Source organism: Cnephaeus nilssonii (genome assembly GCF_951640355.1).
Source record: "Cnephaeus nilssonii genome assembly, chromosome: 16".
Classification (NCBI taxonomy): Eukaryota; Metazoa; Chordata; class Mammalia; order Chiroptera; family Vespertilionidae; genus Cnephaeus; species Cnephaeus nilssonii.
This window is the reverse complement of record NC_137087.1, coordinates 4,582,279-4,599,495: the sequence shown is the minus strand read 5'-3', so window position 1 is coordinate 4,599,495 and position 17,217 is coordinate 4,582,279. Positions and strand designations below refer to the sequence as shown.

At 40.4% G+C, this 17,217-nt stretch overlaps 1 protein-coding gene across 16 annotated transcripts in view; it reads right to left on the bottom strand.

The window, feature by feature from the left end:
- The window catches only part of SHLD2 (shieldin complex subunit 2), a 134,057-nt gene that overhangs the window by 6,471 nt on the left and 110,369 nt on the right, over positions 1-17,217 (bottom strand). For all 16 annotated transcript variants that reach the window (XM_079793097.1, XM_079793104.1, XM_079793102.1 and 13 more), the window contains 2 exons: positions 9,737-9,965; positions 7,459-7,574 (listed from right to left, as the gene is read on the bottom strand). In XM_079793097.1, coding sequence (XP_079649223.1) covers positions 7,459-7,574; positions 9,737-9,965 — 345 coding nt within the window. The remainder of the gene's footprint in view (positions 1-7,458; positions 7,575-9,736; positions 9,966-17,217) is intronic.

Genomic DNA, 17,217 nt, shown 5'->3' with positions numbered 1-17,217 from the left:
TGAATGATAGCCTTGCTGAATATACTAATCTGGTTTCAAATCCTTGCTCTCCACTACCTTGAGAACTTCATGCCATTCCCTTCTGGTATATAGAGTTTCTGATGAGAAATTAGGTGTCAGCCTTATGGGAGCTTCTTTGTAGGTAACAGTTTGCTTTTCTCTTGCAGCCTTTAAGATTCTATCCTTGTCTTTAAATTTTGGCAATGTAAGTTCTGGGCATGGGCCTGTTTGGGTTCTTCTTGCTTGGGGTTCTCTGTGCCTCCTGAACTTATTCCTTTACCAGGTTAGGAAAGTTTTCTACCATTATTTCTTCAAACACATTCTCTATCCTTTTCTCCCTTTCTGCCTCTTCTGGCACACCTGCTATTTGAATATTATGTGTCACATTGTCCCACAGCTCCCTTAAGCTGTCCTGGTTTTTAATTTTTTTCTTTTTGGTTCTCTGAATGATTTTTTCAACCCTGTCTTCTAATTCACTGATTTGATCCTCATCTTCCCCTAATCTGCTGTGTATTTCTTCCAGTGTGTTCTTTATTTGTACTATGTCATTCTTTTTCTGTTTTCATAGTTACTATATCTTTTTTCATGCTGTTGGGCATCTTTACCATCATTACTCTGAACTCTGTATCAGATAATTTTCTTATCTCCATTTCATTTCTCTCTTCTTCTGGAGCATTCTCTTGTTCTTTCATTTTGGGGTTGTTTCTTTGTCTCCTCATTTTGGCTGCCTGTTTGGCTTTGTGACTATGTATTAGGTATATCTGCTACACCTCTCAATCTCTACTGCAGGACAGTGTAAAACGCTGTGTCTAATTAGACCAGGCAAAGACTCAAAGCCTCCAGAGATCACCTCTGCCTACAGATTGATAGGATTACAACTTGAATTGACCTCTGGCAATTGTCCTCAAGTGTGGTGAGAGTTTTCTTCAACAGGGTGGGCAGTTGCTTCTGTCTGGAGGCTAATTATTATTTTTAGTCTCTTAAGTGGCCTCAAGAACTCAGCACTGTGGGCAGAATGTTTTCCAATAGGGTGGGTCACCTGTCTTCCCCTCAGGAAAGGCCTCCTGTATAGCAAATGTCTGTGTGGGAATGATTGTCCTCCACTGCATGAGGGAATGACTCAGCAAAGGAAACCTGGGTGTCTGCCTTCAGAGCTCTAACTCCAGAGACCCCTATCCTGGCTTCTGCTCACACAGCTCCAGTCCATTCTGCCCTCCCTTTGATGGAGCACAAGGTGGGTGGCTCCACGGGGGATTTTGTGCCTTACCCCTTTAAGAGGGTGCCTAAATTTTCAGCCTGCTCTCCCTGGCTGACAGCAACTCTGCTGCTTTTCACAGCCAGATGTTATGTGGGTATCCTTTTCAGTTCTGGTGCTCTCTGCTGGGAGGCTCATCTTGGGGATTAGAACCCAGAGTTCTCAGTGGCAACCCTCCACAGCTAAGATAACTCTCCAGAACTTCAGTTGCTGTGTGTGGGAGCCTGGCCAGCCCTTTCACCAACCCTCCTACCAGTCTTTATGTGGTCTCCACTTTCGGTCCTCGGGTATCAGGGTTCTTTCTCTCCAGTGAGTCTTCCATTGATTACTCTGGCAGTTTTTCTGTATTTTAGTTGTAATTCCAGTTCAGTCCTGGGAGCATGTCCTATCCGTGCAGCATTCACTTACTCTGCCACCATTTTTTATCTCCAGGAACATCCTTTTAGAGATCTGCTAGTCCCTCCCTGGGCAAGGAAGGGAGCCTGAGGTTGAGTGGGGAAGACATTTTCAGAGCTGGATGACTTTGGAGAGGACTAAGATGTGGAACAGGGTCTGCGTTTCCAAGCCCCAGGCCCAGAAGGAAATCAGGCAAAGACTCAAAGCTTCCAGAGACCCGCATCTGCCTGCAGTCTGCCTGTAGTCTAATTGTTACCAGCTTTGATCAGCCTTAGGCTATGGACCAGATGGTGGGGTGAGAGTTCTTCCAACAGGGTGTGATGACTGCCTTTCCCCTAGGCAAAAACCACCTGGACAGCAAAGGCCCATAGGAGAAAGTTGTCTTTTGCTGCCTGAGGGAATGACTCAGCACAGGAAACAGGGGTGGCTGCCCTCTGAGCTCCAATCCCAGAGCCCCCAACTCTGGACTCTCTTCACACAGTTCCAGTCCACTCTGCCCTCCCTCTGCCAGAGCCCAAGGTGAGTAGCTGCATACTAAATTTTGTGGGTTGGCCCTTTAAGAGAGTGCCTGCATTTTCCACCATCTCTGGCTGCTGCTTTTCACAGCCAGGTGTTATGTGGGCACCTTTCTCAGATCTGGTGATCTGGGTTGGGGTGCCAAGCTTGGGGTTTAGATCTCAGAGTTCTCAGTGGGAACCCCCTTCAGCTGAGATATCCCTCCAGACCTTCAGCTGCTGTCTGTGGGAGCCTGGCCAGCACTTTTGCACCTCCACACTTCCTACCAGTCTCTATGCGGTCTCCACTTTCCATCCTTGGTTATCAGGATTCTCTCCAGCTAGTCCTCAGTTGATATTTTAGGGCAGTTTTTCTGTATTTTAGTTGTATTTCCAGTTTGGTCCTCGGAGAGTATCGGTGTAGCTTCCATTACTCTGCCGCCATTTTTAATTCACCAGAGCAGTGTTTTTTTACAATAGTCAAGATGTGGAAACAACCAAAGGACCCATCAGTAGATAAGTAGATAAAAAGCTGTGGTACATTTACACAATGAATACTACTTGGCTGTAAAAAAGAAGTATATTTTACCTTTTAAAAGCATGATTGCACCTAAGTGAATAAAGCTAGTTAGAGAAAAACAAATGTTGTATGATATTACTTATATGTAGAATCTAATGAACAAAATAAATTAGCAAACCAAATAGAAACAGCCTATACATACAAAAAACAGACTGACAGCTGTCAGAGGGTAGGGGATTGAGGGACTGGGTTAAAAAAGGTGAAGGGATAACGAAAAATATATGTATATACACAATATAGACATGAACAAGAGTATGGTGATAGTCAGACGGAAAGTGAGGTGGGGAGAGGTGGAAGTGGGCAAAGCGGGGATAAATGGGGAAGGAAAGAGACTTTACTTTGGGCAATGAGCACACAGTGTAGTATGCACATGATGTTTGATTGACTTGTACACTTGAAACCAGTGTGGTTTTTTTGTTCGCTTGCTTTATATTTTATTTTATTTTTTAATCCTCACCCAAGGACATATGGAGAGAGAGAGAAATATCAGTGTGAGAAACATCAATTGGCTGCCTTCCATATGCTTCCCAACTGGGAATCAAAGCATCAATCTTTTGGTGCACAGGATGACGCTTAACCAACTGAGCCACTCCAGCCAGGTAAAACCTGTATGGTTTTATTAACCAACTAGAAGCCCGGTGCACAAAATTCGTGCACGGAGGGGGGTTGTCCCTCAGCCCAGCCTGTACCCTCTCCAATCTGGGACCCCTCAAGGGATGTCCGACTGCCCGTTTAGGCCCGATCCCTGGGATCGGACCTAAACGGGCAGTCGGACATCCCTCTCACAATCCAGGACTGCTGGCTCCCAACTGCTTGCCTGCCTGCCTTCCTGATTGCCCTTAACCACTTCTGCCTGCCAGCCTGATCACTCCCTAACCACTCTGCTGCCAGCCTGTTTGCCCCCAACTTCCCTCCTTTGCCGGCCTGGTCACCCCTAACTGCCCTCTCCTGCAGGGTTGATCACCTCCAACTGCCCTCTCCTGCTGGCCATCTTGTGGTGGCCATCTTGTGTCCACATGGGGGCAGGATCTTTGACCACATGGGGGCAGCTATATTGTCTGTTGCAGTGATGATCAATCTGCATATTACTCTTTTATTAGATAGGATGTCACCCCAATAAATTCAATAAATAAATAAATGAAAGAAATTAACTTCTGCCACTACCACCCGGCTGGGATGTACCAAATAACAACCAACACAGTGCATACAAACAGGGCAGTGCAAGAACATGAAGATAAACTCTCTCTGAGGTCCAGGTGCAGAGGGAAGGGTTAAAGTGGATGGTAGAGCAGGGATATTGGGGAAAACCAGAAAATCACTTTCCACCATAAGCACAAGATGATGCTAGAGGAATTTGAAGCCAGTGGTGACCTGAAGGTAATGATAGCAATAACAAACTTGAACACAATTCAATGTCTGACAAGAGTGACTCTACTCTGCTCACCCTTTGCCCCAGTAAAGGTTTAGGAGAACAGATATGCCCATTTCCAGGTTAAAAAAACAACAACTGTTTATCTCAGCTATATTTTTCTATATGTAATGTTCAGCATTCAAGTAAAAATTACTAGCCTGGCCAGCAAGGCTCAGTGATTGAGCATCGACCTATGAATCAGGAGGTCATGGTTCGATTCCCAGTCAGAGCACATGCCTGGGGTTGTGGGCTCGATCCCTAGTGTGGGGAGTATAGAAGGCAGCTGAATCAATGATGATTCTATCTCATCATTGATATTTCTATCTCTCTCTCCCTCTCCCATCCTCTCTGAAATAAAAAAATATATTTTTTCAAAAATCTTTAACAAAAAAAAAAAAAGATGGAGCAATCAATAGAACCAGATTACCTCATCTGCTTGAGACTAATGAGGCAAGTTATTTAGTTGGATCATCTGACAAACAGGTATGTTCACTTCGTTGTTAGTCACTGACTATACCTAGCATCATAACTAAAGAGAGTAGACTTTAGGTGGTGAGGACACAGTGCAATATACAGATGATGTACTAGAAAATTGTACACTTGAAATATATATAATGTTATTAAACAATGTCACCTCAATAAAATTAATTTTTAATAAACTAAGATCCTGAACCAAGATGGCGGCATAGGTAAACACCTATACTTGCTGCCTCTCACAACCACATCAAAATTACAACTAAAAGGCAGAACAACGACCACCCAGAACCATGGGAAAGCTGGCTGAGTGGACTTTCCACAACTAGAGAGGTGAAGAAAGAGCAGTGAGACTGGTAAGAGGTGCGGAGGCACGGAAAGTGCTGGCAACTGGATGTGCTGCTCTTTTAACCGGGAGGGAGATACAAGCTCCCGCTTACTCTGCACTCCAGTTCTGGGCGAGACTCTGGGGGACCCAGGCACATACGGGAGAAACTGGACTGTCTGGCATCGGGACAGGAACGTCAGGGCAGCTTTCTCTCAGAGGTGCTCGCAGCGATCATTGTTACTGCACTGGGGCACAGGACATGGAGACCTAGGGACTTCTCGGGTTCAGGGCTGACTGGCAGCCATTGCTGGTTGCTCCGCCCTGGTGATTCCCAGAGACCCCACCCCACCCAATTTACGACCCAACCCAAGCTGTGCGCAACAGCTTTTGCATATGAATGGCCTGTCCTTTCTCCACCTAAAACCTGTCAAACTACAGCTGGGTCAGAGAGCCCCAGAGCTTCCAAAAGAAGGCCCAAGGCCTGGCAGCAGCAGCCGACCTTGCTTCACAGCTGGGCCTCGTCTGGGCACTTCCAAACCCCATACAAAGAGGAGGAATCTGCAGATGTCTCTGTAGCTCCTGCTGGGCCGCCCTAAACAGTGGCTGACCTTGCACATCCTTGGAGATCCAAGAGCCAGTGTACCCAGTGGTCAGAGTGAGACCATACCGGATTACAACTTTTCACATCCATAAGAGACATAATCAAGGGGTATACTCAGTGAGCACCAAAGCCCCACTGAGCAAGCCCTGCCCCATAAGGGTGTCTCCTGAGCAACAGATCTTCCAGTGTAGACACAGCTGCTCATCACAGCCAATTGGTCTGAAGGTCAATTCCTCCCAGTGATACCAACAGCAATCAAGGGTTAACTACAACAAGACTGTGCACCCAGCCCACAAAGGGGTGCACCAAGAGTGTCCACCTCAGGTGACTGGGGAGACTGAGCCATTGGGCCCTATAGGACACCTACCACACAAGGCCACTCTATCAACTCAAGGAGACTTAGCAGCTACCCAGTACATAGAAACAAACACAGGGAAGCAGCCAAAATGCGGAGACAAAGAAACAAGTCACAAATGAAAGAAATGGATGAAAGCAAAATACTGGATATAGAGTTCAAAACCACAGTTGTAAGGTTGCTCAAGAATCTTCTAGAAACCTCTGAGAAATTTAGTGAGACCCTCAAGGATATGAAAAAGGACCAATTAGAAATTAAGCAGACACTGACTGAAATAAAGAATAATATACAGAGATCCAACTGCAGACTAGAGGATCCCAAGAATCAAGTCAAAGATTTGAAATACGAAGAAGCAAAAAACACCCAACTGGAAAAGAAAAAAGAAAAAGAATCCAAAAATATGAAGATAGTGTAAGGAGCCTCTGGGACAATTTCAAGCGTACCAACATCCGAATTATGGGGGTGCCAGAAGAAGAGAGAGAGCAAGATATTGAAAACCTATTTGAAGAAATAATGACAGAAAACTTTCCCTACCTGGTGAAAGAAATAGACTTACAAGTCCAGGAAGCACACAGAACCCCAAACAATAGGAATCCAAAGAGGACCACACATCATAATTAAAATGCCAAGGGCAAAAGACAAAGAGAGACTCTTAAAAGCAGCAAGAAAAAAACAGTTACCTACAAGGGAGCACCCATACGACTGTCAGCTGATTTCTCAACAAACTATGCAGGCCAGAAGGGAGTGGCAAGAAATATACAAAGTGATGAATAACAAGAACCTACAACCAAGATTGCTCTACCCAGCAAAGCTATCATTCAGAATTGAAGGTCAGATAAAGAGCTTCACAGACAAGAAAAAGCTAAAGGAGTTCATCACCACCAAACCAGTATTATATGAAATGCTGAAGGATATTCTCTAAGAAGAGAAAGAAGAAGAAAAAGGTAAAGATAAAAAATTATGAACAACAAAGTGACAACAAATACATATCTATCAACAAGTGAACCTAAAAATCAAATGAATAAAAAACCTGATGAACAGAACAGACTGGTGAATGTAATAGAATCAGGGGTATGGGAAGGGAGCAGACTGACAATTCTTGGGGGGAAGGGGGTGTGGGGGCGTGTAGGAAGAGATTGGACAAAGCTTACACCTATGGACAAGGTCAGTGGGCGGGGTGGGGGGGAGGCCTGGAGTGGGGTGGGAACTGGATGGAGGGGAGCTATGCGGGGGGGGGGGGGGAGGAACATCTGTAATAATCTGAACAATAAAGATTTTTTAAAAAAAATAAATAAATAAACTAAGGTCCTAGTGATTTTGCTTACCAACTGACACCTGGAGTAAGAAGAGATTAGGTGCTGGCTTCCTTCTATTCATGTGCTGAGACCTGTGTAGAGCAAGTTTTGCCTTACACTGTCTTGTGTTTCAATCAAGCTAAATTATCCTTCTGCTTTTATACTGACAGAATTCAGCCTTGATTTAAAGTCTAGTGTTCTTTCTGTTCCAATACACACTCTACACTCCTGACACGGATGAACCTGTCCATGGCATGGGGACACCTTACCTATAACTCTGCTGAGCCAGTCAGGAGAAATGTTAAGAAGAATCTTCTCCATCAGCTTTGATCCTACATGAACGCAGACCTTATATAGTCCATCAGCTATGGTCATTAAAGCTGGCCTACAAAAGACGAAATAGCATATGACCTTCAAAAGATTTTTACATTTTAAAAAATGTATAAATGCAATATAATTTCAAAAAGCCCTGGGTTTTTATGCAGGGTTAATTTTAATTTCTAAAGCAACTCTAGGATGTTCTGAAACATCCTGGAAAGAAGAGAGGGCTTTTTATTATTTTTATTTTTTTAATATATTTTATTGATTTCAGAGAGGAAGTAAGAGGGAGAGAGATAGAAACATCAATGATGAGAGAGAATCATTGATCTGATGCCTCCTGCATGCCCCACACTAGGATTGAGCCCGCAACCAGGGCATGTGCCTGACCAGGAATCAAACCCTGACCTCCTGGTTGATGCTCAACCCCTGAGCTATGCGGGCCAGGCAAAAGAAGGGCTTTTTAAAAAGTTTCAAATGATAAAATAATCAATTGAATTTATTCCATATTCATTTTATAACTTCAGATTCTAATATAAGAAAACAATTCTACACTGCTGTGTAAATTATTTTTTTTGAAATAAAAATAAAGGTGATAACCACATATTTCACAATTGCAATTTCAAGTTATTTTTCCCCCACTGGATTTTTTCCTATCAGAAACAAAGTATTTGGCATGTCACTAAATAGGGAAGTAGATAAATAATTTTCAGTACATGATGCAATGGCATACTACATGGCATTAAAAAGAATGAGGGAGCCCTGGTCAGTTTTCTCAGTGGTTAGAGCATTGGCCCACGGACCAAAGAGTCTGGTTCTATTCCCCATTCAAGGGTACATACCTCGGTTGCAGGTTCCCCAGACCCAGAAAAAGCAATGGAAAAATACCCTTGGGCCCTAGCCAGTTTGGCTCACTGGATAAAGCGTCGGCCCGTCGACTGAAGGGTCCTGGGTTCAATTCCGGTCAAGGGTACATACCTCAGTTGCAGGCTCTATCCCGGACCCAGTCAGGGTTTGTGCAGGAGGCACCAAGTGATGTGTCTCTCTCACATCAATGTTTCTCTCTCTCTGTCTCTCCCCCTACCTTCCACTTTCTTGAAAAATCAATGGAAAAATTCCTCCAGTGAGGATTACAAAAAAAGGAAAGAAAAATTAAAAATATCCTCAGGTAAGGATTAAAAACACACACACAAAAAGAATGAGGAAGATTTATAAGCGCTATCAGAGAAGGCAAGCCATGATATACTTACTCTAAGGAACAAATAACATGAACAAACAATATGAATCATATCACTCTATCTATGTACTTTTAAAGAAAGGGATATACATACATAGTGCTGGAAAGGATGTGGAGAAACTATAACCTTCATACATTGCCGGTGACAATGTAAAATTGTGCAGTAACTTTGAAAAATAGTTTGGCAGTTCCTCAAAAGGTTAAACAAAGAGTTACCATAAAATCCCGCAATTCTATTCATGAGTATATACCCAAAAGAAATGAAAACATATATCCACACAATAATTTGTACATGAATGTCCATACCAGTGTTATTTATAACAGACAAAGAGTAGGAATAATCCAAAAGCTGATTTGTGTGGAAGAGGAATGAGAAGCAACTGCTAATGGACACAGGGCTTTGGGGGAGGGGGAATGAAAAGGGTCTGAAATAGACACTGCTATTTTGTAAAGGCGTGTAATTTATAAGGCAAAAATAAAAAGATTTTGCAAGAATTTGAACTTTTATTATTTGAAAAACAATGTGTTTTTCACTGAGTTGGTTAGTCATTTTACCATAGAACATTTGGGATCCATATTTTCTAATGTGAAGTTCTGAAAACTGAAGTACAGAAAGGTTAAACGCCTTACTAGATTCCACAACTCAAAGGTTAGATCATATATTACCTTTAAATTTTGATTATTCGTTAAGGTGGGTGACTGAGCTTCTACACTTAGATCTTGGTTAAAAGTGTAAACCAAGTAAGAAATTGGAATAGTTTCTTCAAGACAATAAAATTTCCCAATTACTGCTTTTAGAAATCCTCTTATGATTACTGGGCAATATTTGCTTTCATAAATAGCCATTTATCACTTGGGAAATTTTGTACTCTTGTATTAGCTCTAATTAGTTCTCATTAGAAAGTAAGAGTTGATATATGTAATTTATTGCTCATTTCCATGCCTATAAAAATAAATGTCTTCCATCTGATTGCCTTACTTAGTTGCATTACCTGTAGTATATTTTCTTTGTAGTACATGGCAAACAGCTAAAACACTGTTTGTAGATCTTGTTCTCATCTGTTTCTAGTTCCAATCCACACTTTGCACAGCCAGTATACGTGATGTTGGGAAGAGAAGAGAAAATGCTCTTCAGAGAACTGTGAGCATTTATAACTATTTGCTGGGCTGTTGTAGCATGAAACACTAGCTCTAAAATCTGGGCTTTGACTAGAATCACTCCTACAAAAAAAAAAAATAAAACAAAAGGTGATAAATTATAGGACAAAATTATCATTTACAAACATTTACAATTATGTCGTTGATTTATAGTTACTTGTAAAGTTACACCCGCGATCTGGTTCTTGGTCTTCTATTTTTCACTCTTTTCCTAGATAATCTCACTCACTTATGGCTTCATTATTTTTTTAAATTTATCTTTATTGCTGAAATTATTACAGAAGTGTCACCCCCCCCCAATGAAGCCCCTTTCCCCCACTCCTGCTCCCTCCCCAGGCCTTCACCCCACTATAGTCTATGTCCACTTATGTATATAAGTTCTTTGGTTGATCTCTTCCCTCCCACCCACTTCCTCTGAGAATTCTCTACCTGTTGCATGCCTCCATGTCTCTGGCTCTATTTTATTCCTCAGTTTGTTTTGTTACTTAGATTCCAGATATGTGAGATCATGTGATGTTTGTCTTTCTCTCACTGGCTTATTTCACTTAGCATAATACTCTCCAGGTGCCTCCAGGCTACCTTAAAGGGTAAGAGATCCTTCCTTTTTACAGCTGCATAGTATTCCATGGTGTAAATGTACTACAGCTTTTTTATCCGCTCATCTGCTGATGGGCACCTGGGCTGTTTATACATTTTAGCTATTGTAAATTGTGCTGCTATGGAAATAGGGGTGCATACATTCTTTCTGAACAATGTTTCAGGCTTCTTAGGATTTATTCTTAAAAGTGGTATTGCTGGGTCAAATGGGAGTTCTATTTTTATTTTTTTTTTGCAGTAAAAAAGAAGGAATTCTTACCATTTGCAACAACATGGATGGAACTGGAGAGCATTATGCTAAGTGAAATAAGCCAGTCAGAGAAAGATAAATATCACATGATCTCACTCATTTATGGAATATAATGAACAACATAAACTGATGAACAAAAACAGAGACAGAGAAGCACTGATCAGACTGTCAAACCTCAGAGGGAAGGTAGGGGAGGGTGGGGGTCAGGGGGAGAGATCAATCAAAGGACTTGTATGCATGCATATAAGCCTAACCAATGGACACAGACAACAGGGGGGTAAGGACATGAGTGGGGGGGCTTGGGGGAGTAATGGGGGGATGAGGACACATGTAATACCTTAATCAATAAAGATATTTTTTAAAAAATAAAATTTTAAAGAAGGGAGTTCTATTTTTAATTTTTTAAGGAAGCTCCATACTGTTTTCCATAATGGCTGCACCAGTCTACATTCCCACCAGCAGTGTACTAGGGTTCTGTTTTTTCCACATTCTCACCAACACTTGTCATTTGTTGATTTATTATTTATTTGGCAGGTGTCATTTTAATTTGTATGTCTCTGATGATTAGTGATGTTGAGCATTTTTTCATATGTCTCTTGGCCATTTGTATATCCTCTTTGGGGAAGTTTCTATTTAGGGTGTCTGCATATTTTTTAATTGGATTGTTTCTCTTCCTTTTATTGGGTTATATGAGTACTTTATATATTTTGGAAATTAACCCCTTATCAGAAGTATCATTGGCAAATATGTTCTCCCATACAATGGGTTCCCTTTCATTTTGATGCCGGTTTCTTTTGCTGTGCGGAAGCTTTTTATTTTGATGTCGACCCATTTCTTTATTTTTTTCCTTTGTTGCGCTAGGCCTTGTATCAGTGAAAATTCTGCTAAGTGAAATGACTGAGATTTTGCTGCCTACATTTTCTTCTAGAATTTTTATAGTTTCACAACTTATATTTAAGTTTTTTATCTAATTTGAGTTTATTCTTGTGTATGGTGTAAGTTGGTGGTATAGTTTTGTTTTTTTTCTTGCTATCCAATTTTCCCAGCACCATTTATTGAAGAGGCTGTCTTTACTCCATTGTATGATCTTGCCTCCTTTGTCAAATATTAATTGAGCATAATGGCTTGAGTCGATTTCTGGGTTCTCTGTTCTGTTGTTCCATGGGTCTATATGTCTGTTCTTGTGCCAGTACCAGGCTGTTATGAGTACAGTGGCTTTGTAGTGTAGCTTGATATCTGATGTGTGATCCCTCCAACTTTGTTCTTCCTCAAGATTGCTGTGGCTATTTGAGGTCTTTTTCGGTTCCATATACATTTTTGTTTTGTTTGTTTTTTTGTGTTTTTTTTTTTTCCCATATACATTTTTGGAGTGTTTGTTCTGGATCTGTGAAATATGCAATTGGTATTTTAATAGGAATTGCATTGAATCTATAGATTGCTTTGGACATTTTAATGATGTTGATTCTAGTGAAGCACAGTAATCCCTCCTTTGGAAAACTGTTGTTTGAAACTGCTGTTTGAACTACTCTGTTATTCTTAGACAGTCTCTTATTCTGTAGGTCAACTCTGTTATTTTTAGATAGTCCCTTATTCTATAAAATAACTGTTTTAGTTTGAATAATAGAAAAAGATAAAAACTTAGCTGTCTGACCTTGCAAGCTAGCCATCTGATGTAACAGGCTAATGCTGATAGTGATAATAATTCCCACATTCTCATGCAAGTGTTTGTTCATTATGTATCCAAGGTCACAAACTATCTGCAAAAATAACTTACACAAAGCTCTTTGTAAAGTCAGCAGAAGGTCCAGAAAAACCACATTTGGGAGACAAAGAACTGGAAGCATATAAATAGAGAAAGCTTCCTCCATGTTGTTGGTTCAGAATTTGACAGATATTCTGCTCTGAACCCGCGCGCAATAAAAGACTCCTAATTAATTGGCTCATTAAGGCATCTCATATCTAACTCGCTGATTTATGATACAACACTAGCAATCCATAACATGGTATATTCTTCTACTTATTATATCTTCTTCTAGCTCTTTTTTAAACATTCTATAGTTTTCCAAGTACAGATCTTTTACCTCCTTGGTTAGGTTTATTCCTAGTATCTTAATTTTGTTGTTGTTGTTACAATGGTAAATGGGATTGTTTGTTTAGTTTCTCTCTTTTTTTTTTTTTTTTTAGTTTCTCTTTTTGAGAGTTCATTATTGGTATATAAAAATGCCAATAATTTCTGAGTGTTTATTTTGTATCCTACTACATTCCCAAAATAATTTATTAAATCTAGTAGTTTTTTGGTGGAGTCTTTAGGGTTTTCTATATACAATATCATGTCATCTGCAAATAATGACAGTTTTACAACCTCCTTTCCAGTTTGGATGCTTGTTTTTTTGTTGTTGTTGTTATTGTTTTGTTTTTTGTTGTTGTTGTTTTTGTCTGATCGCTGTGGCTAAGACTTCTAGTAATATGTTGAGTAAGAGTGGTGAAAGCGGACAACCTCATCTTGTTCCTGTATGACTTCAGTATTGACCCTAGAATGTAAGGGGAGCTCTGCCTGCAACTTAGAGTGAAGGTTTATTTGGCTAATTTGGCTGAAGAGGTGGATGTTTTCTTTCTCCCTGACTTCTGGAATCATGCAAAATAAGTTTAATCTCTCTTAGAAGAAATCCCTTCAAACTAGCTACCATACCTTCTCTCCCTGCCCTCTATCTGTCTTTTTAATTGATCATCATCAAAAGACAAATAGGAGGTAAGTTATTCTTCTATTCTATATTTTATCCAAAAATAATACATCGTTAGCTTATCCTCTTTTTAACTTTCTTTTTTGATTTCCTGCGCATCATCCATCACCCACACTCTGGGAGTTGGTTATTTATCCACATGAGCACTGAGAGTCCTCATTTCTAACTGTGTGACTAACCAGGAACCTCAAGCATGCTTGTTCACTACTCACTGGCTCATGCATTCACCTGTTTAAAAAAAATCTAAAAACCCCCCAAAAAAAACAAAAAGAAGCCCGAGTATCTATTATCTGCCAGACATTCTTTTATCTCACTTATCTTTGCCTTATTATATACTAGTGAAGTCTATGAGTTTATATGAGCATTCTTCTCCCTTCCTCTCCATATTCTATTTAAATCCTTTTTAAAGCATTTGTTCTTCATCCTTTTATCAGGTAGTACATGCTATGAACTCATCATTCTACTATTCTATTCTCTTCCAAGTCTTAAAAAAGGAAAGTTTTTATTTAAAAAAGTTTTCTTGATTAAAAAATGGTTTTTAAAAGAATTTTTTTCTTCATATCTTTAAAGCAGTGGTTCTCAACCTTTCTAATGCAGCGACCCTTTAATACAGTTCCTCATGTTGTGGTGACCCCCAACCATAAAATGATTTTCGTTGCTACTTCATAACTGTAATTTTGCTACTGTTATGAATCGTAATGTAAATATCTGTGTTTTCCGATGGTCTTAGGCGACCCTGTTAGCAGTTCTCAACCTGTGGGTCGCGACCCACAGGTTGAGAACCGCTGCTGTAGAGCCTACCATCGGAAAACACAGATATTTACATTACAATTCATAACAGTAGCAAAATTACAATGTATGTGAGTCTGTTCCACAGGTTGAGAACCGCTGCTGTAGAGCCTACCATCGGAAAACACAGATATTTACATTACGATTCATAACAGTAGCAAAATTACAGTTATGAAGTAGCAACGAAAATCATTTTATGGTTTGGGGGTCATCACAACATGAGGAACTGTATTAAAGGGTCGTGGCATTAGAAAGGTTGAGAACCACTACTTTAAAGAGAGGAAGGGAGAGGAAGAGAGATAGAAACATCAATGATGAAAACTAATAATTGATCAGCTGCCTCCTGCACATCCCACACTGGGGATTGAGCCCACAATGCAGGCATGTGCCCTGACCTGGAATCAAACTGTGACCTCCTGGTTTATAGTTCAGTACTCAAACAGTGAGCCACACCAGCCAGGCTGGTTAACTCTTTGAGAGTCCCATTAATGATTACTTTCCTATTCCTAAGTCTTTCAGTTTGCTTTAGTCTTTTAGTTCCTAATGATTATTTTACCATCTCTTCCAAAAATGTCATATATTCTTGCATGAATTCCAAGAGTGTGTAGTGATCAACATATCTAATAAACTATAGCACATAGACTCTATATGACAGATTTCCACACACGTGTTGAATCACTAAGAAACTATTTAATGAAATAATTTAATAATTTTAGAAGTGTCCTGGCTAGGTAGTTCAGTTGGTATGGTCTCGGCCCAATACGCCAAGCTTGTGGCTTTAGCTATCCTGTCAGGGCACATACAAGAATAACCAATGAATGCAAAAATAAGGGGAACAACAAGTCTCTCTCTCTCTCTTCCCCCCTCCCTCCCTCCCTCCCTCCCTCCCTCCCTCCCTCCCTCCCTCCCTCCCTCCCTTTCAAATCAATTAACAAAAAAATTTTAGAAGAATGTTAACAAACTCCTAACATTTTGTAAGTTTACACACCTTTTTTAAAAATTTAAAGTTCATTACAAATGTGGACTCTGCTTTCAGGGGATTGGAGCTGCTGGGTACTGGTCCTCTGCTGGGGGCAGGATGTGGTGATGAGTGAGCATCTCCTGTCTTTACAAGCAGGCAGGCACAACGGGATCCTTCTCTGGCTTTTGTTATGCTTTGTTAAGAAGAGCAACCTGTCTTAGAAAATCCTTTCAAGTTAATCTCCCTTTCTCCTTCTTTTCTTTTCTTTTTTTTTTTAAGTATATTTTATTGATTTTTTACAGAGAGGAAGAGAGAGGGATAGAGAGTTAGAAACATCGATGAGAGAGAAACATCGATCAGCTGCCTCCTGCACACCCCCTACTGGGGATGTGCCCGCAACCAACGTACATGCCCTTGACCGGAATCGAACCCAGGACCCTTGCATCCACAGGCCGACGCTCTATCCACTGAGCCACACGGGTCAGGGCTCCTTCTTTTCATTTAACTATGAAATAGGTTAGGAAAAACTTGCTTGTACTTCCATGTGCTCTCTCCATTTCTGTCTTAAAAACACATAAACAATGATATAAACTATAAATGCAGCCCTCATACTTGAACATAAAGAGAATGAAAACGGCTAAAAGGCCTCCGAACACAACCTACCAGGGGCTGATTGTAATAGTGCCAAGTTTTTGCCTGGCTTTCCAGTATCAAGCACAGCTCCGAGGTTTGTAAGAATACTCCCAATTGCCAGCCTCGTCCCCCAAACTGGTGAGGTTATCTATATACTTGGTACCATTAATCATCAGAGCTGTGACCACTTATTTTGTTGATTTTTTATTTTTTTTATTTTTTTTTCATTTTTAAATATATTTTTTATTGTTGATAGTATTACAGATATCTTCCATTTCCTCCCCTTCTCCCTTCCTCCCAGCCTCTTCCCACCCTACCAGGTCTTCAATACCCTATTGCCCATGTCCATAGGCTATGCCTATAAGTATATAACTTCTTTGGTTTATCTCTTCTCACACGCCAACCCAACATCAATGTATGTGAGTCTGTTCCATGCCGCCTTGCTTTGGGTCTTATTTTGTTGGCCAATTCATTTTGCTCATTAGATTCCACAAATAAGTGAGATCATGTGATATGTGTCTTTCTCAGTTTAGCTTATTTCACTTAGTATAATATTTTCCAGGTCCATCCATGCATCCCAAAGGGTAAGAGAGCCCTCTTTTTTATAGCTTCCTAGTATTCCATGGTATAAATGTTCCACAGCTTTTTTATACATTCATCTACTGATGGGCACTTGGGCTTTTCCCAAATCTTAGCTATTGTAACATAGGGTTGCATATATTCCTTCTGATTGGTGTTTTGGGTTTTTAGGATATATTCCCAGAAGTGGGATTGCTAGGTCAAGTTCCATTTTTAATTTTTTGATGAAACACCATGCTGTTTTCCACAGTGGCTGCACCAGTCTGCATTCCCACCAGCAGTGAACTAGTGTTCCCTTTTCTCTACATCCTCACCAGCACTTGTTGTTTGTTGATTTTTTTTATGATAGCCATTCTAACAGGTGTGAGGTAACATATAATTTGGTTTTATTTTGCATTTCTCTGATGATTAGCAACTTTGAGCATTTTTCATGTGCCTCTTGCCATTTGTCCTCTTTGGAGAGATGTCTATTCAGGTCTTCTGCCCATTTTTTAATTGGATTGTTTGTCTTCCTTTTGTTGAGTTGTATGAATACTTCATATATTTTGGACATTAACCCCTTGTCAGATGTATTATTGGCAAATATGTTCTCCCATTCAGTGTGTTCCGGTTTCAATTTGACGGTGGTTTCTTTTGCTGTGCAGAAGCTTTTTATTTTGATATAGTCCCATTTGTTTATTTTCTCCTTAGTTTCCTTTGCCCTAGATGTATCTGCAAACATATTGCTATTAAAGATGTCTGAGATTTTACTGCCTATGTTTTCTT